Source organism: Hypanus sabinus, chromosome 17 (assembly GCF_030144855.1).
Source record: "Hypanus sabinus isolate sHypSab1 chromosome 17, sHypSab1.hap1, whole genome shotgun sequence".
In the NCBI taxonomy this organism is placed as follows: Eukaryota; Metazoa; Chordata; class Chondrichthyes; order Myliobatiformes; family Dasyatidae; genus Hypanus; species Hypanus sabinus.
The window spans coordinates 78,432,600-78,448,299 of record NC_082722.1 but is presented as its reverse complement, the minus strand read 5'-3'; the positions used below and the strand labels follow the sequence as shown (position 1 = coordinate 78,448,299).

General features: G+C 49.8%; 1 protein-coding gene across 2 annotated transcripts; it reads right to left on the bottom strand.

The window, feature by feature from the left end:
* Nucleotides 1-307: 307 nt before the first annotated feature.
* Nucleotides 308-15,216, bottom strand: cmtm3 (CKLF-like MARVEL transmembrane domain containing 3). 2 transcript variants are annotated; one of them, XM_059993296.1, is made up of 5 exons: nt 14,752-15,216; nt 13,884-14,039; nt 8,136-8,228; nt 7,251-7,290; nt 308-2,491 (listed from the first exon to the last, which is right to left on the bottom strand). In XM_059993296.1, exons 1-5 carry the CDS (start codon nt 14,866-14,868, stop codon nt 2,454-2,456), a joined length of 444 nt encoding a protein of 147 aa, XP_059849279.1. In that variant the 5' UTR covers nt 14,869-15,216; the 3' UTR covers nt 308-2,453. The 2 variants fall into 2 exon arrangements, with proteins under 2 accessions (XP_059849279.1, XP_059849278.1); XM_059993295.1 differs by having other exon boundaries at nt 317-2,491; nt 7,251-7,374; nt 14,752-15,182.
* Nucleotides 15,217-15,700: the final 484 nt, after the last annotated feature.

Genomic DNA, 15,700 nt, shown 5'->3' with positions numbered 1-15,700 from the left:
AAGGAAGCCAGAATAAGAGGGTGGGGAGAGGGGAACGGGAGCAAACGGGCAGGTGATAGGTGAGGGGGAAGTGGTGGGTGGGGAGGAGGGATGGAAAGGCGAAGGAAGCCAGAATAAGAGGGTGGGGAGAGGGGAACGGGAGCAAACGGGCAGGTGATAGGTGAGGGGGAAGTGGTGGGTGGGGAGGAGGGATGGAAAGGCGAAGGAAGCCAGAATAAGAGGGTGGGGAGAGGGGAACGGGAGCAAACGGGCAGGTGATAGGTGAGGGGGAAGTGGTGGGTAGGGAGGAGGGATGCCAGCAGATGATGAATGGAAGTGGTAAAGGGATGAAGAAGGAATCTGATGGGAGAGGAGAGTGGACTGTGGGAGGAACCAGGAGGTGATGGGCAGGTGAGGAGAAGAGAAGGTGTAAGAGGGGAACCAGTATGGGGAATGGAAAATGAGAGCAGGAGGGGAGGGGTGGATGTTGGAGAAATTGATATCTATGTCATCAAGTTGGAGGCTTTCCGGACAGAATGAGGCGTTGCCCCCAAGTTAGGCCTCATCACAGCAGCCCATGAACAGTCATGTCAGAATGGGTTATTTGGTGAAGTTTGTTCAAAAAGATTTGATTTTCACCTTGTGGGTGTGATTTTAAACGTAAAGGTATATTAAGAAATGCCCTTTGTTTCTGCATCGTCAAAGACTCATTATCAACGCCCCAGAAGGGTTCTCTGGAGGGTCCCACTGCCTGTTATAGCCATTACATGAGAGCAGCTGACAGTAACCCCTATTCTGGGAGCTGAAACACTCTGAAACCGTCCGGTTCACACCAGGGGCCCAGGGAGTATGGGAGATCATAGGAGATTTAGGGTGCCCTTATAGAAAGGTCTAAGATTATAGGAGACTTAGTTAAGGTGGGCAGTAATAGTCTTTTCCCCAGGGTAAGGGAGTCTAAAACAACAAGTGCAAGTTTATAGTGAGAGCGAAAAGATTTGAAGGGGACAAAGGGCAATGTTTTCACACAGAGGGTGGTGGGCATATGGAACAAGCTGCCAGAGGAAGTGTTAGAGCTGAATACAACTATAATGTTTAATAGACATTTAGGCCGGTACATAGCTAGGAAAGGTTTTGAGGGGTAGGGGCCTAATGCGGGAAAATGGGACAACCCAGCTCGTCAGTATGGACGGGTTGGGCTGAAGGACCTCTTTCTATTTCAGCAGGGAACCTGAGATCAGGGTTCAAGGGAAGATCTGCCCCCAGTTATCCGTTCATGATAGATCAGAGTTCAGGGCTGATACTGTTTCAGGAAAGGGAGTGCTAGGGTCGTGTGGGGTGGAGATACGTCTCTCCCAATGGAGGTGTAAGACACTTCTTCCCTCCGCTAGCCTGTAGGTCACCCTTGGGCAAGGTGTAGCACCTGCTTAGTCCCCCCGATCAGGGTCACGTGAAGCCATGGGTGCAGGTGGTCAATGGCCATCACAAGCCCTGATTATGTGACCACTGACACCAGGCAGCCAATCCCTAAAGAGTATTGATAGTGCCTGGGGCCACCCGTCTTGTAAAGACACCGCCCAGAAGAAGGAAACATGCAAACCACGTCTGTAGACAAATTTGCCAGGAACAATCATGGTCATGGGACCATGATCACCCACACTATGCAACACGCCACATAATGTCATACATGACACGACACATAATGTCATACATGACATGACACATAATGATGATGTCATACAACATGCCACATAATGTCATATGACACGGCACATAATGATGATGATGAGCATTACATCTCCAGTCGCCTACTCGCGAGAGACACTTACTCCGTTTAACTGGCTTTACCTTTCTGTTACCACATTCCACCTAATGTCTCCCTTCACCCTAACTAGTTCCTGTCTAATATTTGCTCAATAATGTGAAGACACACACTTGTTAATCCACAGTTAACACATACTTTTAATTGTACAATTTGTCTGTGGCTTCATCGACCCACAGAAACGTTAGGTCAGCAGGGAGTCACGGCAATTCCATACTAAGGTGAGTCAAGACACGTTTGACCTGAGGTTTCTGGTTTAACATGGAGTGCTTCTTTGGAGGTCACAGGGGTGATCTTCCTGCTGGCCCACACGCTTGCAAAGCTAGACTGACCAGAAGTGGAGAAAGATTTGGAACGAGGACACATGCTGGAATCTGGAGCAACACACAATCTGCTGACGCAGCTCTGCAGGTCGAGCATCATCCGAGGGGGAGAGAGAGTCATCGACGCTTCAGGTCATGACCCTGCAGCAGGTCGTGTGAGGATGACCCACGTCCCCAGGGATCACGTGGGTAAACCTCCACCACTCACCGTCCGAAGTCACAGTTGGGAGGGAGGTGAGAGAGTTGGCACACCAGTGTCGTACGTTGTAAACATTACACTGGTCTGGCAGAAGTGAGCGATGAACAGGGAAAGAGGAGGGGAGCTCCTTGCTTCACTCGCTGTCAGAGTCTGAGGGGACAACGTCGTCTCCTAAAGGAGGTAGAGAAAGACATATGATGTAAATTATTTCTTGTACAGGATGTTACCACGCCTTGGGGGGGGGGTGGGTAGCGGATGAAGTGTTCACTCTGATTCCGAGGAACAAGCTCCAGGTGAACTCTTTTAGCAAGGTACTGAGGGAGGGTCACACTGGGAGGGGTGGTACTGAGGGAGGGTCACACTGGGAGGGGTGGTACTGAGGGAGGGTCACACTGGGAGGGGTGGTACTGAGGGAGGGTCACACTGGGAGGGGTGGTACTGAGGGAGGGTCACACTGGGAGGGGTGGTACTGAGGGAGGGTCACACTGGGAGGGGTGGTACTGAAGGAGGGTCACACTGGGAGGGGTGGTACTGAGGGAGGGTCACACTGGGAGGGGTGGTACTGAGGGAGGGTCACACTGGGAGGGGTGGTACTGAGGGAGGGTCACACTGGGAGGGGTGGTACTGAGTGAGGGTCACACTGGGAGGGGTGGTACTGAGGGAGGGTCACACTGGGAGGGGTGGTACTGAGGGAGGGTCACACTGGGAGGGGTGGTACTGAGGGAGGGTCACACTGGGAGGGGTGGTACTGAGGGAGGGTCACACTGGGAGGGGTGGTACTGAGGGAGGGTCACACTGGGAGGGGTGGTACTGAGTGAGGGTCACACTGGGAGGGGTGGTACTGAGGGAGGGTCACACTGGGAGGGGTGGTACTGAGGGAGGGTCACACTGGGAGGGGTGGTACTGAGGGAGGGTCACACTGGGAGGGGTGGTACTGAGGGAGGGTCACACTGGGAGGGGTGGTACTGAGGGAGGGTCACACTGGGAGGGGTGGTACTGAGTGAGGGTCACACTGGGAGGGGTGGTACTGAGGGAGGGTCACACTGGGAGGGGTGGTACTGAGGGAGGGTCACACTGGGAGGGGTGGTACTGAGGGAGGGTCACACTGGGAGGGGTGGTACTGAGGGAGGGTCACACTGGGAGGGGTGGTACTGAGGGAGGGTCACACTGGGAGGGGTGGTACTGAGGGAGGGTCACACTGGGAGGGGTGGTACTGAGGGAGGGTCACACTGGGAGGGGTGGTACTGAGGGAGGGTCACACTGGGAGGGGTGGCACTGAGTGAGGGTCACACTGGGAGGGGTGGCACTGAGTGAGGGTCACACTGGGAGGGGTGGCACTGAAGGAGGGTCACACTGGGAGGGGTGGTTCTGAGGGAGGGTCACACTGGGAGGGGTGGTTCTGAGGGAGGGTCACACTGGGAGGGGTGGCACTGAGGGAGGGTCACACTGGGAGGGGTGGTACTGAGGGAGGGTCACACGGAGGGGTGGTACTGAGGGAGGGTCACACTGGGAGGGGTGGTACTGAGGGAGGGTCACACTGGGAGGGGTGGCACTGAAGGAGGGTCACACTGGGAGGGGTGGTACTGAGGGAGGGTGATACTGAGGGAGGGTGGTACTGAGGGAGGGTCACACAGGGAGGGTGGTACTGAGGGAGGGTCACACTGTGGGAGAGTGGTTCTGAGGGAGGGTCACACTGGGAGGGGTGGTACTGAGGGAGGGTCACACTGTGGGAGGGTGGTACTGAGGGAGGGTCACACTGAGGGAGGGTGGTACTGAGGGAGGGTCACACTGTGGGAGGGTGGTTCTGAGGGAGGGTCACACTGTGGGAGGGTGGTACTGAGGGAGGGTCACACTGGGAGGGGTGGTACTGAGGGAGGGTCACACTGTGGGAGGGTGGTACTGAGGGAGGGTCACACTGGGAGGGGTGGTACTGAGGGAGGGTCACACTGTGGGAGGGTGATACTGAGGGAGGGTCACACTGGGAGGGGTGGTACTGAGGGAGGGTCACACTGTGGGAGGGTGGTACTGAGGGAGGGTCACACTGTGGGAGGGTGGTACTGAGGGAGGGTCACACTGGGAGGGGTGGTACTGAGGGAGGGTCACACTGTGGGAGGGTGATACTGAGGGAGGGTCACACTGGGAGGGGTGGTACTGAGGGAGGGTCACACTGTGGGAGGGTGGTACTGAGGGAGGGTCACACTGTGGGAGGGTGATACTGAGGGTCACACTGAGGGATCGTCACACTGTGGGTGATACTGAGGGATCGTCACACTGAGGGAGGGTCACACTGAGGGATCATCACACTGAGGGAGGGTGATACTGAGGGAGGGTCACACTGAGGGAGGGTGATACTGAGGGAGGGTCACACTGAGGGATCGTCACACTGGGAGGGTGATACTGATGGACGGTCACACTGGGAGGGGTGGTACTGAGGGAGGGTCACACTGTGGGAGGGTCACACTGGGAGGGGTGGTACTGAGGGAGGGTCACACTGTGGGAGGGTCACACTGAGGGAGGGTCACACTGGGAGAGGTGATACTGAGGGAGGGTCACACTGAGGGAGGGTGGTACTGTGGGAGGGTCACACTGGGAGAGGTGATACTGAGGGAGGGTCACACTGTGGGAGGGTCACACTGAGGGATCGTCACACTGTGGGAGGGTAATACTGAGGGATCGTCACACTGTGGGAGGGTGATACTGAGGGATTGTCACACTGTGGATCTTCACATAGGAAGCCAACCAGTCCATCAAATATATTCTGGATCCCAGAGCCATTCCTTTCACCCACTTTATTTCCATGGTCTTTCTCTCCCCATATTCCCACAAACTCCCCCTATTCCCCATGGAAGCACCCAGAGGTCACCGGAGGAACTCCAAGCAGAGAGTGGCGGAGACAGGGATTGAACCCGGGGCCCTGGAGTTGTGAGGCAGTGCCTCTACCCACTGTGCCACTGAGCCACCCTTGCTGCATCACCGTTCTCTGCCGTTACACACTGCTCAGGTGAAGCGCTTCACCTCTGCCTATGTGTCGAATATTTAGCGGGCACGGATTAGTGCCAGTGATTGGGGTTTGATTGCTGCTGCCGTCTGTAAGGAGTTTGAACGTTCGCCCTGTCACCATGTGCAATTACTTGGAGTACTCCAGTTTCCTCCAAACACCTGTGGGTTAGATTGAAATTACGCGGGCAGTGGGCTAAAAAGCCCTCTTGTGATTTTTGATCTCGCCACTTGAGATTCAGTTTCACTTGACCCTGCCACTTTGATCTGGCCCACGCCTTCATTAACCAGGTCCCACACTTGCCTTTGTTGAATCTTGCCCCTCTCGACATAGGATATCCAGTTTGTGGGGGTTTAGCAAGGGTTAATCAGGGAGTGCCTAGGGTTTGTGAGGGTTTGTGGGGGTGTGTGCCCCTTTTGGAAGTTGCCTAGGGTTTGTGGGGCTGTGTGCCCCTTTTGGAATTTGCCTAGGGTTTGTGGGGCTGTGTGCCCCTTTTGGACATTAGGATTAGGTTTGAGTGTAGGGCTGGTGGATGTATATGCTTGGCTGGCAGAGGTTAGGCTGCAGAATTTGAAGTATGAGCTGCTATGCTGGCTAGGCTTGTACAGGGAAGTCAGGTTAAATTGGCCCATGCCTTTCATTAGCGTGGTCCGACACCACTTGGTTCAGCGAACCGGGTGTGCACTGGGGCACATCGTCAGTAGCGAACATTCGGATCATCAGCTGTTTCGGGCCTTTAATCACTAAACAGCCTACAGAAGCGGCCCAACAGTGTCCGACTCAGACACTGCTTGTATTTTTGGGTTAGGGTTAGATTCAAGATTCCAGATCGTTTAATGCCATTTCTAGTATGCAAGTGTAAAGGAGAACAAATTAATTGTTACTTTGGATCCAATGCAGCACGGAAAAACAAAATAAGATAAAGAACAGAATAATAATAAAGCACAATAAATACAAACACATAAAGTAGCTTATGTACATTGACTGAATGTCCGTAAAGTGACACTATTCTGTACATCAGGTGACTGACTGGAAATGATAAAGTAGTGGTGGTGGGGGGTGTGGAGGGGTGGCTTAGTGGGTGGAGGTGTTGATCAGCCTTACTGCTTGGGGAAAGTAACTGTTTTTGAGGCTGGTGGTCCTGGTGTGGATGCTACGTAGCCTCGTCCCTGATGTTCCTGGCCCTTTTCCGACATCTTTCGGTAGGATTAACTAAGGATTTGATTCACAATTGCAGGCTGCCTCAGACTGTGTGTTGGTCAGTGACACAAACAACACATTCACTGTGTGTTTCACTCGTTCAAGGTACAAGGGACGAACAAACCTTAACAGGACATTACTGTGCAAGTCTAAGGCACCCATTAATAGCTTCTGCACAGCAGTGTGGTAATTTAACGTATTGCACTGTACTGCTGCCACAAAATAAATCTTGACAGATGTGACTGATGATAAACCTGATTCTGATACGGGTCTCTATTGTGGACTGAGAGATGGAAGTGGGGAGGGAGAGGGGAATCATGGCTGGGAAAAGAGGGGAGAGGTGAGGGAGCAGAAAGCACCAGAGAGATATTCTGTGATGATCAATAAACCAGTTGTTTGGAATCAAATGGTCTTGCCTGGTGTCTCAGGGCTGGGTGTGTTTGCACCCGTACCACCCCGTGCCCGACACTCCTCTACCACCAGCCCCATACCCCACCCGCAGCACTCCACCCTCACCATTCCCATCATCCTTTGCTCCTGCCAGATTGACAGACTCGATCTCTGCTCTGCGTTGACACACACAGTACTGTGCAGAAGGCTATATATATAAAAATGTGCCTGAGACCACTGCACAGTGCTGTAGCTGCGAAACTTCCGGAGACCTTCTGCTGGATGGCAGCAGGATTTGAATACCGGTCATTGTTACGTTACCATCATTGCTGTCCTCCTCACCTGTGGCCTTCCTGATGGTGGCGGTGTGAGTGGGGAGCTCCTGGGGGTTCAGGAAGACAATCAGTTGGTTGAAGATGCCATAGAAGTCAAAGGCGAAGACGACAGTTGCGATGAAGCCGAAGATCTGGGGAAGAGAGTGGGAGGAGCGTGTAGTGGGGAGTAGGGGAGGGTTGGGAAGGAGGGCCATTGGAGGAAGGTGGTGGGGGCAGGAGGAGGTAAAAGTGAGGGTAGCAATTGGCAGGTGGTAGTGGAAAGTAAGTTGGAGAAGCAAAGGGGGGTAGGAGGGGAAAGGGTGATATGAGAGGAGGGTATATGAAGTGGGGTTAGGAGAGGAGGGAGATATGGAGTAGGGCATTTGGAGTGGGGTAGAAGAAGAGCAGGGAGATTGGGGAGATATGGGAGGAGGGAGTATAGAGTGGGAGATGGAGGAGGGAGGAGGAGAGAACGAGGAGTGGAGTGAAGGTAGGGGAAGATGAGGGCCAGAAGGGAAGTAGAAAGAAGAGGATAGAGGTGAGATTGGAAAGAGGCAAAAGGTGAGAATAGGAAGGGGAGGTAGGGGTGGAGGGGAGATGAAGAGGTAAATGGCAGGTAGGAGAGGACAGGGTGAGGAGGAAGGTGGGGGAGGGGTGGAGAGAAGGGGAGATTGAAGGGCAACATAGAGGTAGGAGGAGTGAGATGTTTGGAGAGAGGAGGGGAGATGGATGAGGAATGTGGGAGGAGGGGGAAATGGAGGAGGGAGATGGAAGAAACGATGGACTCGGGAGATGAGGTGAAGCGAGCAGGAGGGGGAGGAGCCAAGAGGAGGACAGGACCAGCATTACCGAGAGCTGACACACTGAATGACGATGACATCGGTCTGTGTTATGACCGCGTAATGTTACTCACCCCGGCTGCTTTCGAAGCTGAGTTGCTTTTAGTAACGGCGTAAATGGAGATGGCAAAGTAAATGATGGCAGCAGTGATACAGCGGATGAAATCCTGTCGGGGGGGGGGGGGGGGTTTGGATCAAAATAAATTGTATTAAAAGGAATTGCAGTTCCAATACATAACTAAAAGTGAGATTTAAATTAGCTTTATTTGATGTATGTGCATCGAAACAGAGTACAATGTGTTGTTTGTATCGACACAGTCCAACAACATGCTGGGCAAGGGGCAGCCCGCAGGTGTTACCACACTTCCAACACCAACATAGCACATCCACAACTTACAACCGTCTTTGAACGGTGGGAGGAAACCCACACCGTTACGTTTTGTATCTTCAAAACATTAAACTAATTCAAAGGAAGACACTGGAAAATGTGGGACCGACTTTGTGTTTACTTTCAGTGAGGCATGCCCGTATCACGTGCTCGTTTGACAATGAATGCAGTTCATGTAACTGTACACAGAACCCGTAATGAACAAGAATGCTTAATCAAACAATATATTTACCATATTACATAAGAAGTAAGAAATAGGAGCAGGAGTCGGCCATCTGGCCCATTGAGCCTGCTCCTCCATTCAGTAAGATCATGGCTAATCTGACCATGGACTCATCTCCACCTACCTGCCTTTTCCCCATAACCCTTAATTCCCCTACTGTGCAAAAATCTATCCAACCTTGTCTTAAATATATTTACTGAGGTAACCTCCACTGCTTCATTGGGCAGAGAATTCCACAGATTCACCACTCTCTGGGAAAAGCAGTTTCTCCTCATCTCCATCTTCAATTTACTCCTCCAAATCTTGAGGCTACGTCCCCTAGCTCCAGTCTCACCTACTAGTGAAAACAACTTTCCTGCCTATATCTTATCTATCCCTTTCAAAATTTTATACAGTTTGCCTCTATAAGATCTCTTCTCATCCTTCTGAATTTCAGCAAGTACAGTCCCAAGTGACTCAATCTCTCCTCATGGTCTAACCCCCTCATCTCTGGAATCAACCTGGTGAACCTCCTCTGCACCACCTCCAAAGCCAGTATATCCTTCCTCAAGTAAGGAGACCAGAACTGCACGCAGTACTCCAGGTGCAGTCTCACCAGGACTGGGTACAGTTGCAGCATAACCTCCCTGCTCTTAAACCCAATCCCTCTAGCAATGAAGTCCAATATTCCATTTGCCTTCTTGATAGCCTGCTGCACCTGCAAACCAACCTTTTGTGATTCATCCACAAGCACTCCCAAATCCCTCTGCACAGCAGCATGCTGCAATTTTTTATCATTTAAATAATAATCTGCTTTCATTTTTCCTTCCAAAGTGGATGACCTTGCATTGACCAACATTGTACTCCATCTACCAGACCCTTGCCCACTCACTTAACCTATCTATATCTAACTGCAGACTCGCTATATCCTCTGCACAATTTTTTTTTCCACTCAATTTGGTATCATCAGCAAATTTAGATTCACAACACTTGGACCCCCCTCAAGTCCTGACGAAGGGTTTCAGCCCGAAACGACGACAGTGCTTCTCCCTATAGATGCTGCCTGGCCTGCTGTGTTCCACCAGCATTTTGTGTGTGTTGTTGTTTGAATTTCCAGCATCTGCAGATTTCCTCCTGTAAGCCTATAGTTACCTGCATTTTGCCTACATCCTGTCTTGAACAGTGACATGACATTTGCCTTCTTCCAATCCGCTGGGACCCGCCCAGAATCCAGAGAATTTTGCTAAATTATCACCAAAGACTCTACTATAACTTCTGCCATTTCTTTCAGTACCCTGGGATGCATTCCATCAGGACTAGGGGATTTGTCTATCTTCAGGCCCACAAGTTTGCTCAGCAATACCCCTTTAGTGATAACTATTGTATTGAGGTCCTCACCTCCCATCACATCCATAACATCTCTCTTTGGCATGGTAGACATGTCCTCCACCATGAACACCAACACAAAATAGTCATTCGAAGCCTCGGCCATTTCCTCATTACCCAATATCAATTCCCCCTTCTCGTCCTCCAAGGCACCTACATTCACTTTGGCCACTTTTCTCCGCTTTATTTAATTAAAAAAATTTCTACTATCCATTTTATATTTTTGAGCTAGTTTATTTTCATAATCAATCTTCCCTTTATTGGCTGCTTAGTGGTTTTCTGGTGCCTTTTAAAGTTTTCCCAATGTTTCAGTTTTCCATTACTATTGGTGACTTCGTATGCACAAACTTTTAGTTTGATGCCTTCCTTTATTTCCCTAGTTATCCAAGGCTGGATCTCCCCACCCTCACTGTCCTTGCCTTTAACTGGAATATACTTCTGTTGAGCACCATGAAAAATCTTTGAAAGTCTCCCACAGTTCTTCACCAGCCTGCGTTCCCAGTCTACCCTATCCAGCTCCTCCCTCATCCCATTGTAGTCTCTGTGCAATGGTTTTAGATTGAACTATTTGTATAAGAAACTCACTGTGATCACTCTTTCCAAGAGGATCCCTAACTACAAGATTGCTGATTTTGACCTGTCTTATTGCACAGGACCAGATCCAAAATAACACATTCCCTTGTAGGTCCGGTAACATGCTGTTCAGGAAAGCTATCACAGATGCATTCTATGAAGTCATCCTCAAGACTGTCTCAACCACCTTCATTCACCCAATCCCTGTGCAAGTTAAAGTGCCATGATAACTGCTGTTCCATTCTCACATGCCTCAGATATTTCTCTGTTTATTGCCTGTGTCACTGTAATGTGATTCGGTGGCCAATGGACAACTCCCATCGGTGATTCTTCCCTAATCTTGACCCAGATGGATTCAACATTCTGCTCCTTAGATCTTATATTGTCTCTCATTATTACGCTGATCTCATCTTTAATTAAAAGCACCACCCCCCCTCCCTTACCTTCCCGTCTATCCTGCTGTTTTACCTGATATCCTTGGAATTTAATTCCCAGTCCACTCCTACCACAGTTCTGTAATGGCTAATAAACTGATCTGTGCCACAAGTTCACTGACCTTGTTTCGATTACTCTGGGCAATCAGATCATGTGCTCTTACACTCATTGTGTCTTTAAAATCTTCTAATCTTGGTCTCTTTTGCACTTGACCTTTCTGCACTCCACCCTTACTTTTCTCTTAACTTTTACTTTATCTTCATCCACACTTTTCTCTTTTACTTTATCCATACTGCTCCAATCTGTTGACCCCCACCCCCACCACCGCTATTTAGTTTAAAGCCCTATCCACAGCCCTAGTTACCCAATTCGCCAGGATCCAGGTCCCATCCCATTGGTACAGCTCCCTCCTTTCCCAATACTGGTGACAATTTCCTATGAATTCCAACCCACTTCCCCCACACCAATCCATGAGTCACGCATTTAACTCTCTAATCTTCTTGACCCTATGCCAATTTGAACATGACTCGTAGTAATCCAGAGATTACCACCTTTTTGGTACTGCTTTTTAATTTAGTCCCTAGCTACTCAAAATCTCTCATCAGAACCTCTTTCCTCATTCTAGCTATGTCGTTGGTACCCACAGGGTCATGCCAACTGGGTCTTTCTCCTCCCACTGTAAATGCCTCTGCAGGTCAGATAAGATGTCCTGAACCCAGGGCACCAGGCAGGCAACACAGCCTTCGGGATGCTCTATCCCCATGACAGAGAACTGACCATACTATCCCCAATTACCACAACATGTCTCTTCTCTCCCCCCTCTAGAATGGCTCCCCGAACTACGGTGCAACAGTTAGATTGCTCACCCTTCCTACAGCCCCCATTCTCATCCACACAGGGAGCAAGAATCTCAGACCTGTTGGACAAGCTAAAGGGCTGAGGCTGCTCCAGCACTGTCTCTTGGATCCCACTACCCGCCTCACTCGCAGTCACACCCTCTTGTCCCTGATCACAGACCGAATTTGCGGCAGCTAATCTAATGGGTGTGACTACCTCCTGAAACAGAGAATCCAGGGAACTCTCCCCCTCCCTGATGTGCCGCAGTGTTTGAAGCTCAGATTCCAGGTCAGCAACTTTGAGCCTGAGTTCCTCGAGCAGCCAATACTTGCTGCAGGTGTGGTCACCAGGAATCACAGTGGGGTCCACCAGCTCCCACATCATGCAGCTACAGCACATCACCTGATCCTGCATCATCCCTACTTTATTTAATTAGGTGTACTTTGGTGATTTTTTTATTCAACCACTACAAAAGGTTCACCCACCAGTCAACAGCAAAGCCTTTTGAGCCAAAGTCGGTGAACTCTGAACTATACTGTGAGCCAACTTTTAGTCCTGTCTTGTTAGGCCTACAACAGCTTCGCCACTATTCTAATTATCAGTTCGCTTTTCTCTTTGAAAAACACGCTAAGTGTCTCTATTACCGCCAGCGAACTGCTTATGCAAAGGCGAAAAAACCAGCCACCCAAAACAAGGGACAGGCCAAAGAAATAATTCTTTTACCTTTACTGAAATACTAAATACACAACACACGCAGTCGCAGAGAGAACAGACAGCGGTGGGAATTGAACCCCAAGTGGTTGATGCTGAAACATTATACTAATGTGATCTGCACCAGCTGCTCCTATGACCATCCACCACCTGCTCCCACGGAGTTTTTTGACCCTGATCAGGGTGGGGGTGTGAGCTAAGCAGGTACTACATCTTGTCCAAGGGTGACCTACAGGCTAGTGGAGGGAGGGAGTGCCTTACACCTCCTTTGGTAGAGACCTATCTCCACCAGTTGATGTACAGGCTAGTGGAGGGAGGGAGTGCCTCACACCTCCTTTGGTAGAGACCTAGAGTTGATGTACAAATACCAAAGGCAACAGTGTGATAAGTTGGATTCTTGACCTCACAATCTATCTCATTATGACTTTGAACCTCGTTGTCTACCTGCACAGTAGCATAATGGTTAGGACAACATCAGTAATTAGGGTTCAGGTCCTGCCAGTGTCTGTAACCCACCCTGTGATCACGTGGGTTTCCTCTGGGTGCTCTGGTTTCCTCCCACATTCCTAAAACATACAGGTTTGGGCTTGTAAGTTGTGGGCGTGCTATGTTGTCCCCGCTTGGTGACTCTTGTGGGCTGCCCCCAGTACTTCCTTGGACTGTGTTGGTCATTGACACATTTCACTGTATGTTTCGATGTATAAGTGACAAATAAAGTTAATTGTTAATCTCTCTCTGTGTAACTGTAACACTTCATTCTGCTATTGTTTTACCTTGTTCTACCTGAATGGACTCTGTATTGGACAGACAAGAAGGGGTGCAGGTGGACGGCGGATGACATAGAACGGTACAGCACTCTACTTTATCAGTAGTCTTATTCTGCATTGTTATAGTTTTTCCTTATGCCCAATGCACGGTGTAATGATTTCACGTGTAGGAACAGTATGCAAGACAAGTTTTTCACATGAACAAGAGATGCTGGAAATTCAGAGAACGCTGAAGGAGCTCAGCAGGTCAGGCAGCATCCATGGAAATGAATAAACTGTCGATGCTTAGGACCGAGACTTCATCAGGACTGGAAAGGAAGGGGAAGGATGCCAGAATAAGAAGGCAGGAGAGAGGAAGGAAGAGAAGCTAGAAGAAGCTAGGTGAAGCCAAGTGGGTGAGGGAGAGGCAGGAGCCGGGAGGTGAAGGTAAAGGGCTGGAGATGAAGGGATCTGATGGGAGAGGAGAAAAGGCTCTGTATGTAACCATAATAAACCAACGTCCAATGCCCATGAAGATACTCACCATCAGGGGACAGTGGAAGCCACTGAACCGCTCAATGAACTTTGTCACATACACGTAGTAGACGCAGATAGCCAGCAGGAACTCGATCAGCGGGGCCGTCATGAGGGAGACCACAGACGATGCCAGGTAGCACACAAAGATGATGAAGGACAGTACCTGAAGCAACAGGATGAACACTCACAATGCGAGGTCTTGCTGACCCCAGGGTCACAGCTGTCTGTCCGACTACGAAAGGCTTCCCTGCTGGGTTTCAACACCAGACGTCAACAAATCCTCTCCACCAACAGACGCTGGAAAATGCAAGCAGGCTTCTCCCTGTAGATGCTGCCTGGCCTGCTGTGTTCTACCAGCATTTTGTGTGTGTTGTTGTTTTTCCACTAAGGTTGGGTGGGACTACAAGAGGTCATGGGTTAAGGGTGAAAGGTGTTTAAGTGGAACCTGAGGGGTAACTTCTTCACTCTGAAGGTGGAGAATGTGGAACTAGCTGACAGCAGAAGCGGTGGATTTCAGTTAAATTTCAACATTTCAGAGAAGTTTGGAAAGTACTGTACACGGGCCAGAGGCAGGGAGATGGGACTAGGCTGATTAATAGTTAGGCACGGATTGGATGGGCCGAAAGGCCGGTTCCTGTGTTCTGTGACTCTATCTCACTATAGATTCCCCAAGTGCAACCAACACATCGCTTGTACCGTCTTCAAAGGAAACAGGAACTCTCCTGATAAACAGCGGCTTTTTCTTTTGACACGGTGGGTGAAGGATAATGAGTGATAACGTAACTCCGTAATTACACGGAAAATTGCCATGGAGCGATTGTAAAAAGGGACAAGAATGCAGATAGGCGTTTCCTTTAGCGATTACAATCACTTACCACCTCAGCAGCCAACAGCAGCCCCTTCCGAGAGGTCGGGAAACTTTTGTCCGCGATCAAGTCACTCAGTCCCGGCCGGGACGGGGAGGGAGGCTCCGGCGAATCACGGTCACTCATTGCGGCGCTGAGTGTGGGTAGATCGGGGAAAGGCAGAGACGGAGGGAGGGTGGGGGAGGTGAATGAGAGCGAAAGAAACTTAAATGCAGGAAATTGGGGAAACGAAGACACTTTTTTAAAAAATGTACAAGTGGGTCTGCAGCGGGAGACCGGAAATAGTGTGCGGAGACCAGGGATCGTCCAATCTAAGGATTTGAGACAATGGGACGATTGGAGAGAGAACAAGTATCAGCAAACAGGAAATTAAAAAAAAAGCGGACTGGGTGCAATCAGCCACACCACTGACTTGTCAAAATTCAACCGGATTTCATCGATGCGAGAGCTGTGCAGAAACCTTCGGAAAGAGTTTCAGAAACGCGTTGCAATTCAGTAATATCTCGCAAATGAGTTAGCAACGACTTTGCAAACTTCATTAATTGCTTTGCACTGGGATCTTGGCCAGCAATAATAAATTTCATGATTACCATTTTTTTTGCAGACAGCTTTGTGAAACCAAATTAAATATATAAGAGGTTTGCTAAAAAAAAATCGGCTACACCAAAGCCCTAAAGTCGTGGAAAAAGTTTGGCCTTAACATTGCTATATACAGTATCTTTCAAGTTCACATGTCACATGTATACCGCCAAATTAAATAATGTTCCTCTGGACCAAGATGCACAACACAGCACAGTATATACAACTCTCACACAACACAAAGTAATAGTAAATTAACAAATAGGTGCATTTATAACCGGTTAAACAGTAAACGGTATAATGCGACTGGCGCTTCACGTGATGGGGCCTGGGTGGTGGCAGTGAGTTCAGTGACCTGAAGCTGTTTCCCATCCTAACA

Excerpts from the sequence above, each read along its gene's own strand:
- cmtm3 (XM_059993295.1), bottom strand. The coding sequence starts at position 14,868 with ATGAGTGACCGTGATTCGCCGGAGCCTCCCTCCCCGTCCCGGCCGGGA. Across the intron at positions 8,229-13,883 it reads GCTTCCACTGTCCCCTGATG|GATTTCATCCGCTGTATCAC; the intron begins GTGAGTATCTTC and ends CCCCCCCGACAG. Across the intron at positions 2,492-7,250 it reads CACCATCAGGAAGGCCACAG|GAGACGACGTTGTCCCCTCA; the intron begins GTGAGGAGGACA and ends TACCTCCTTTAG.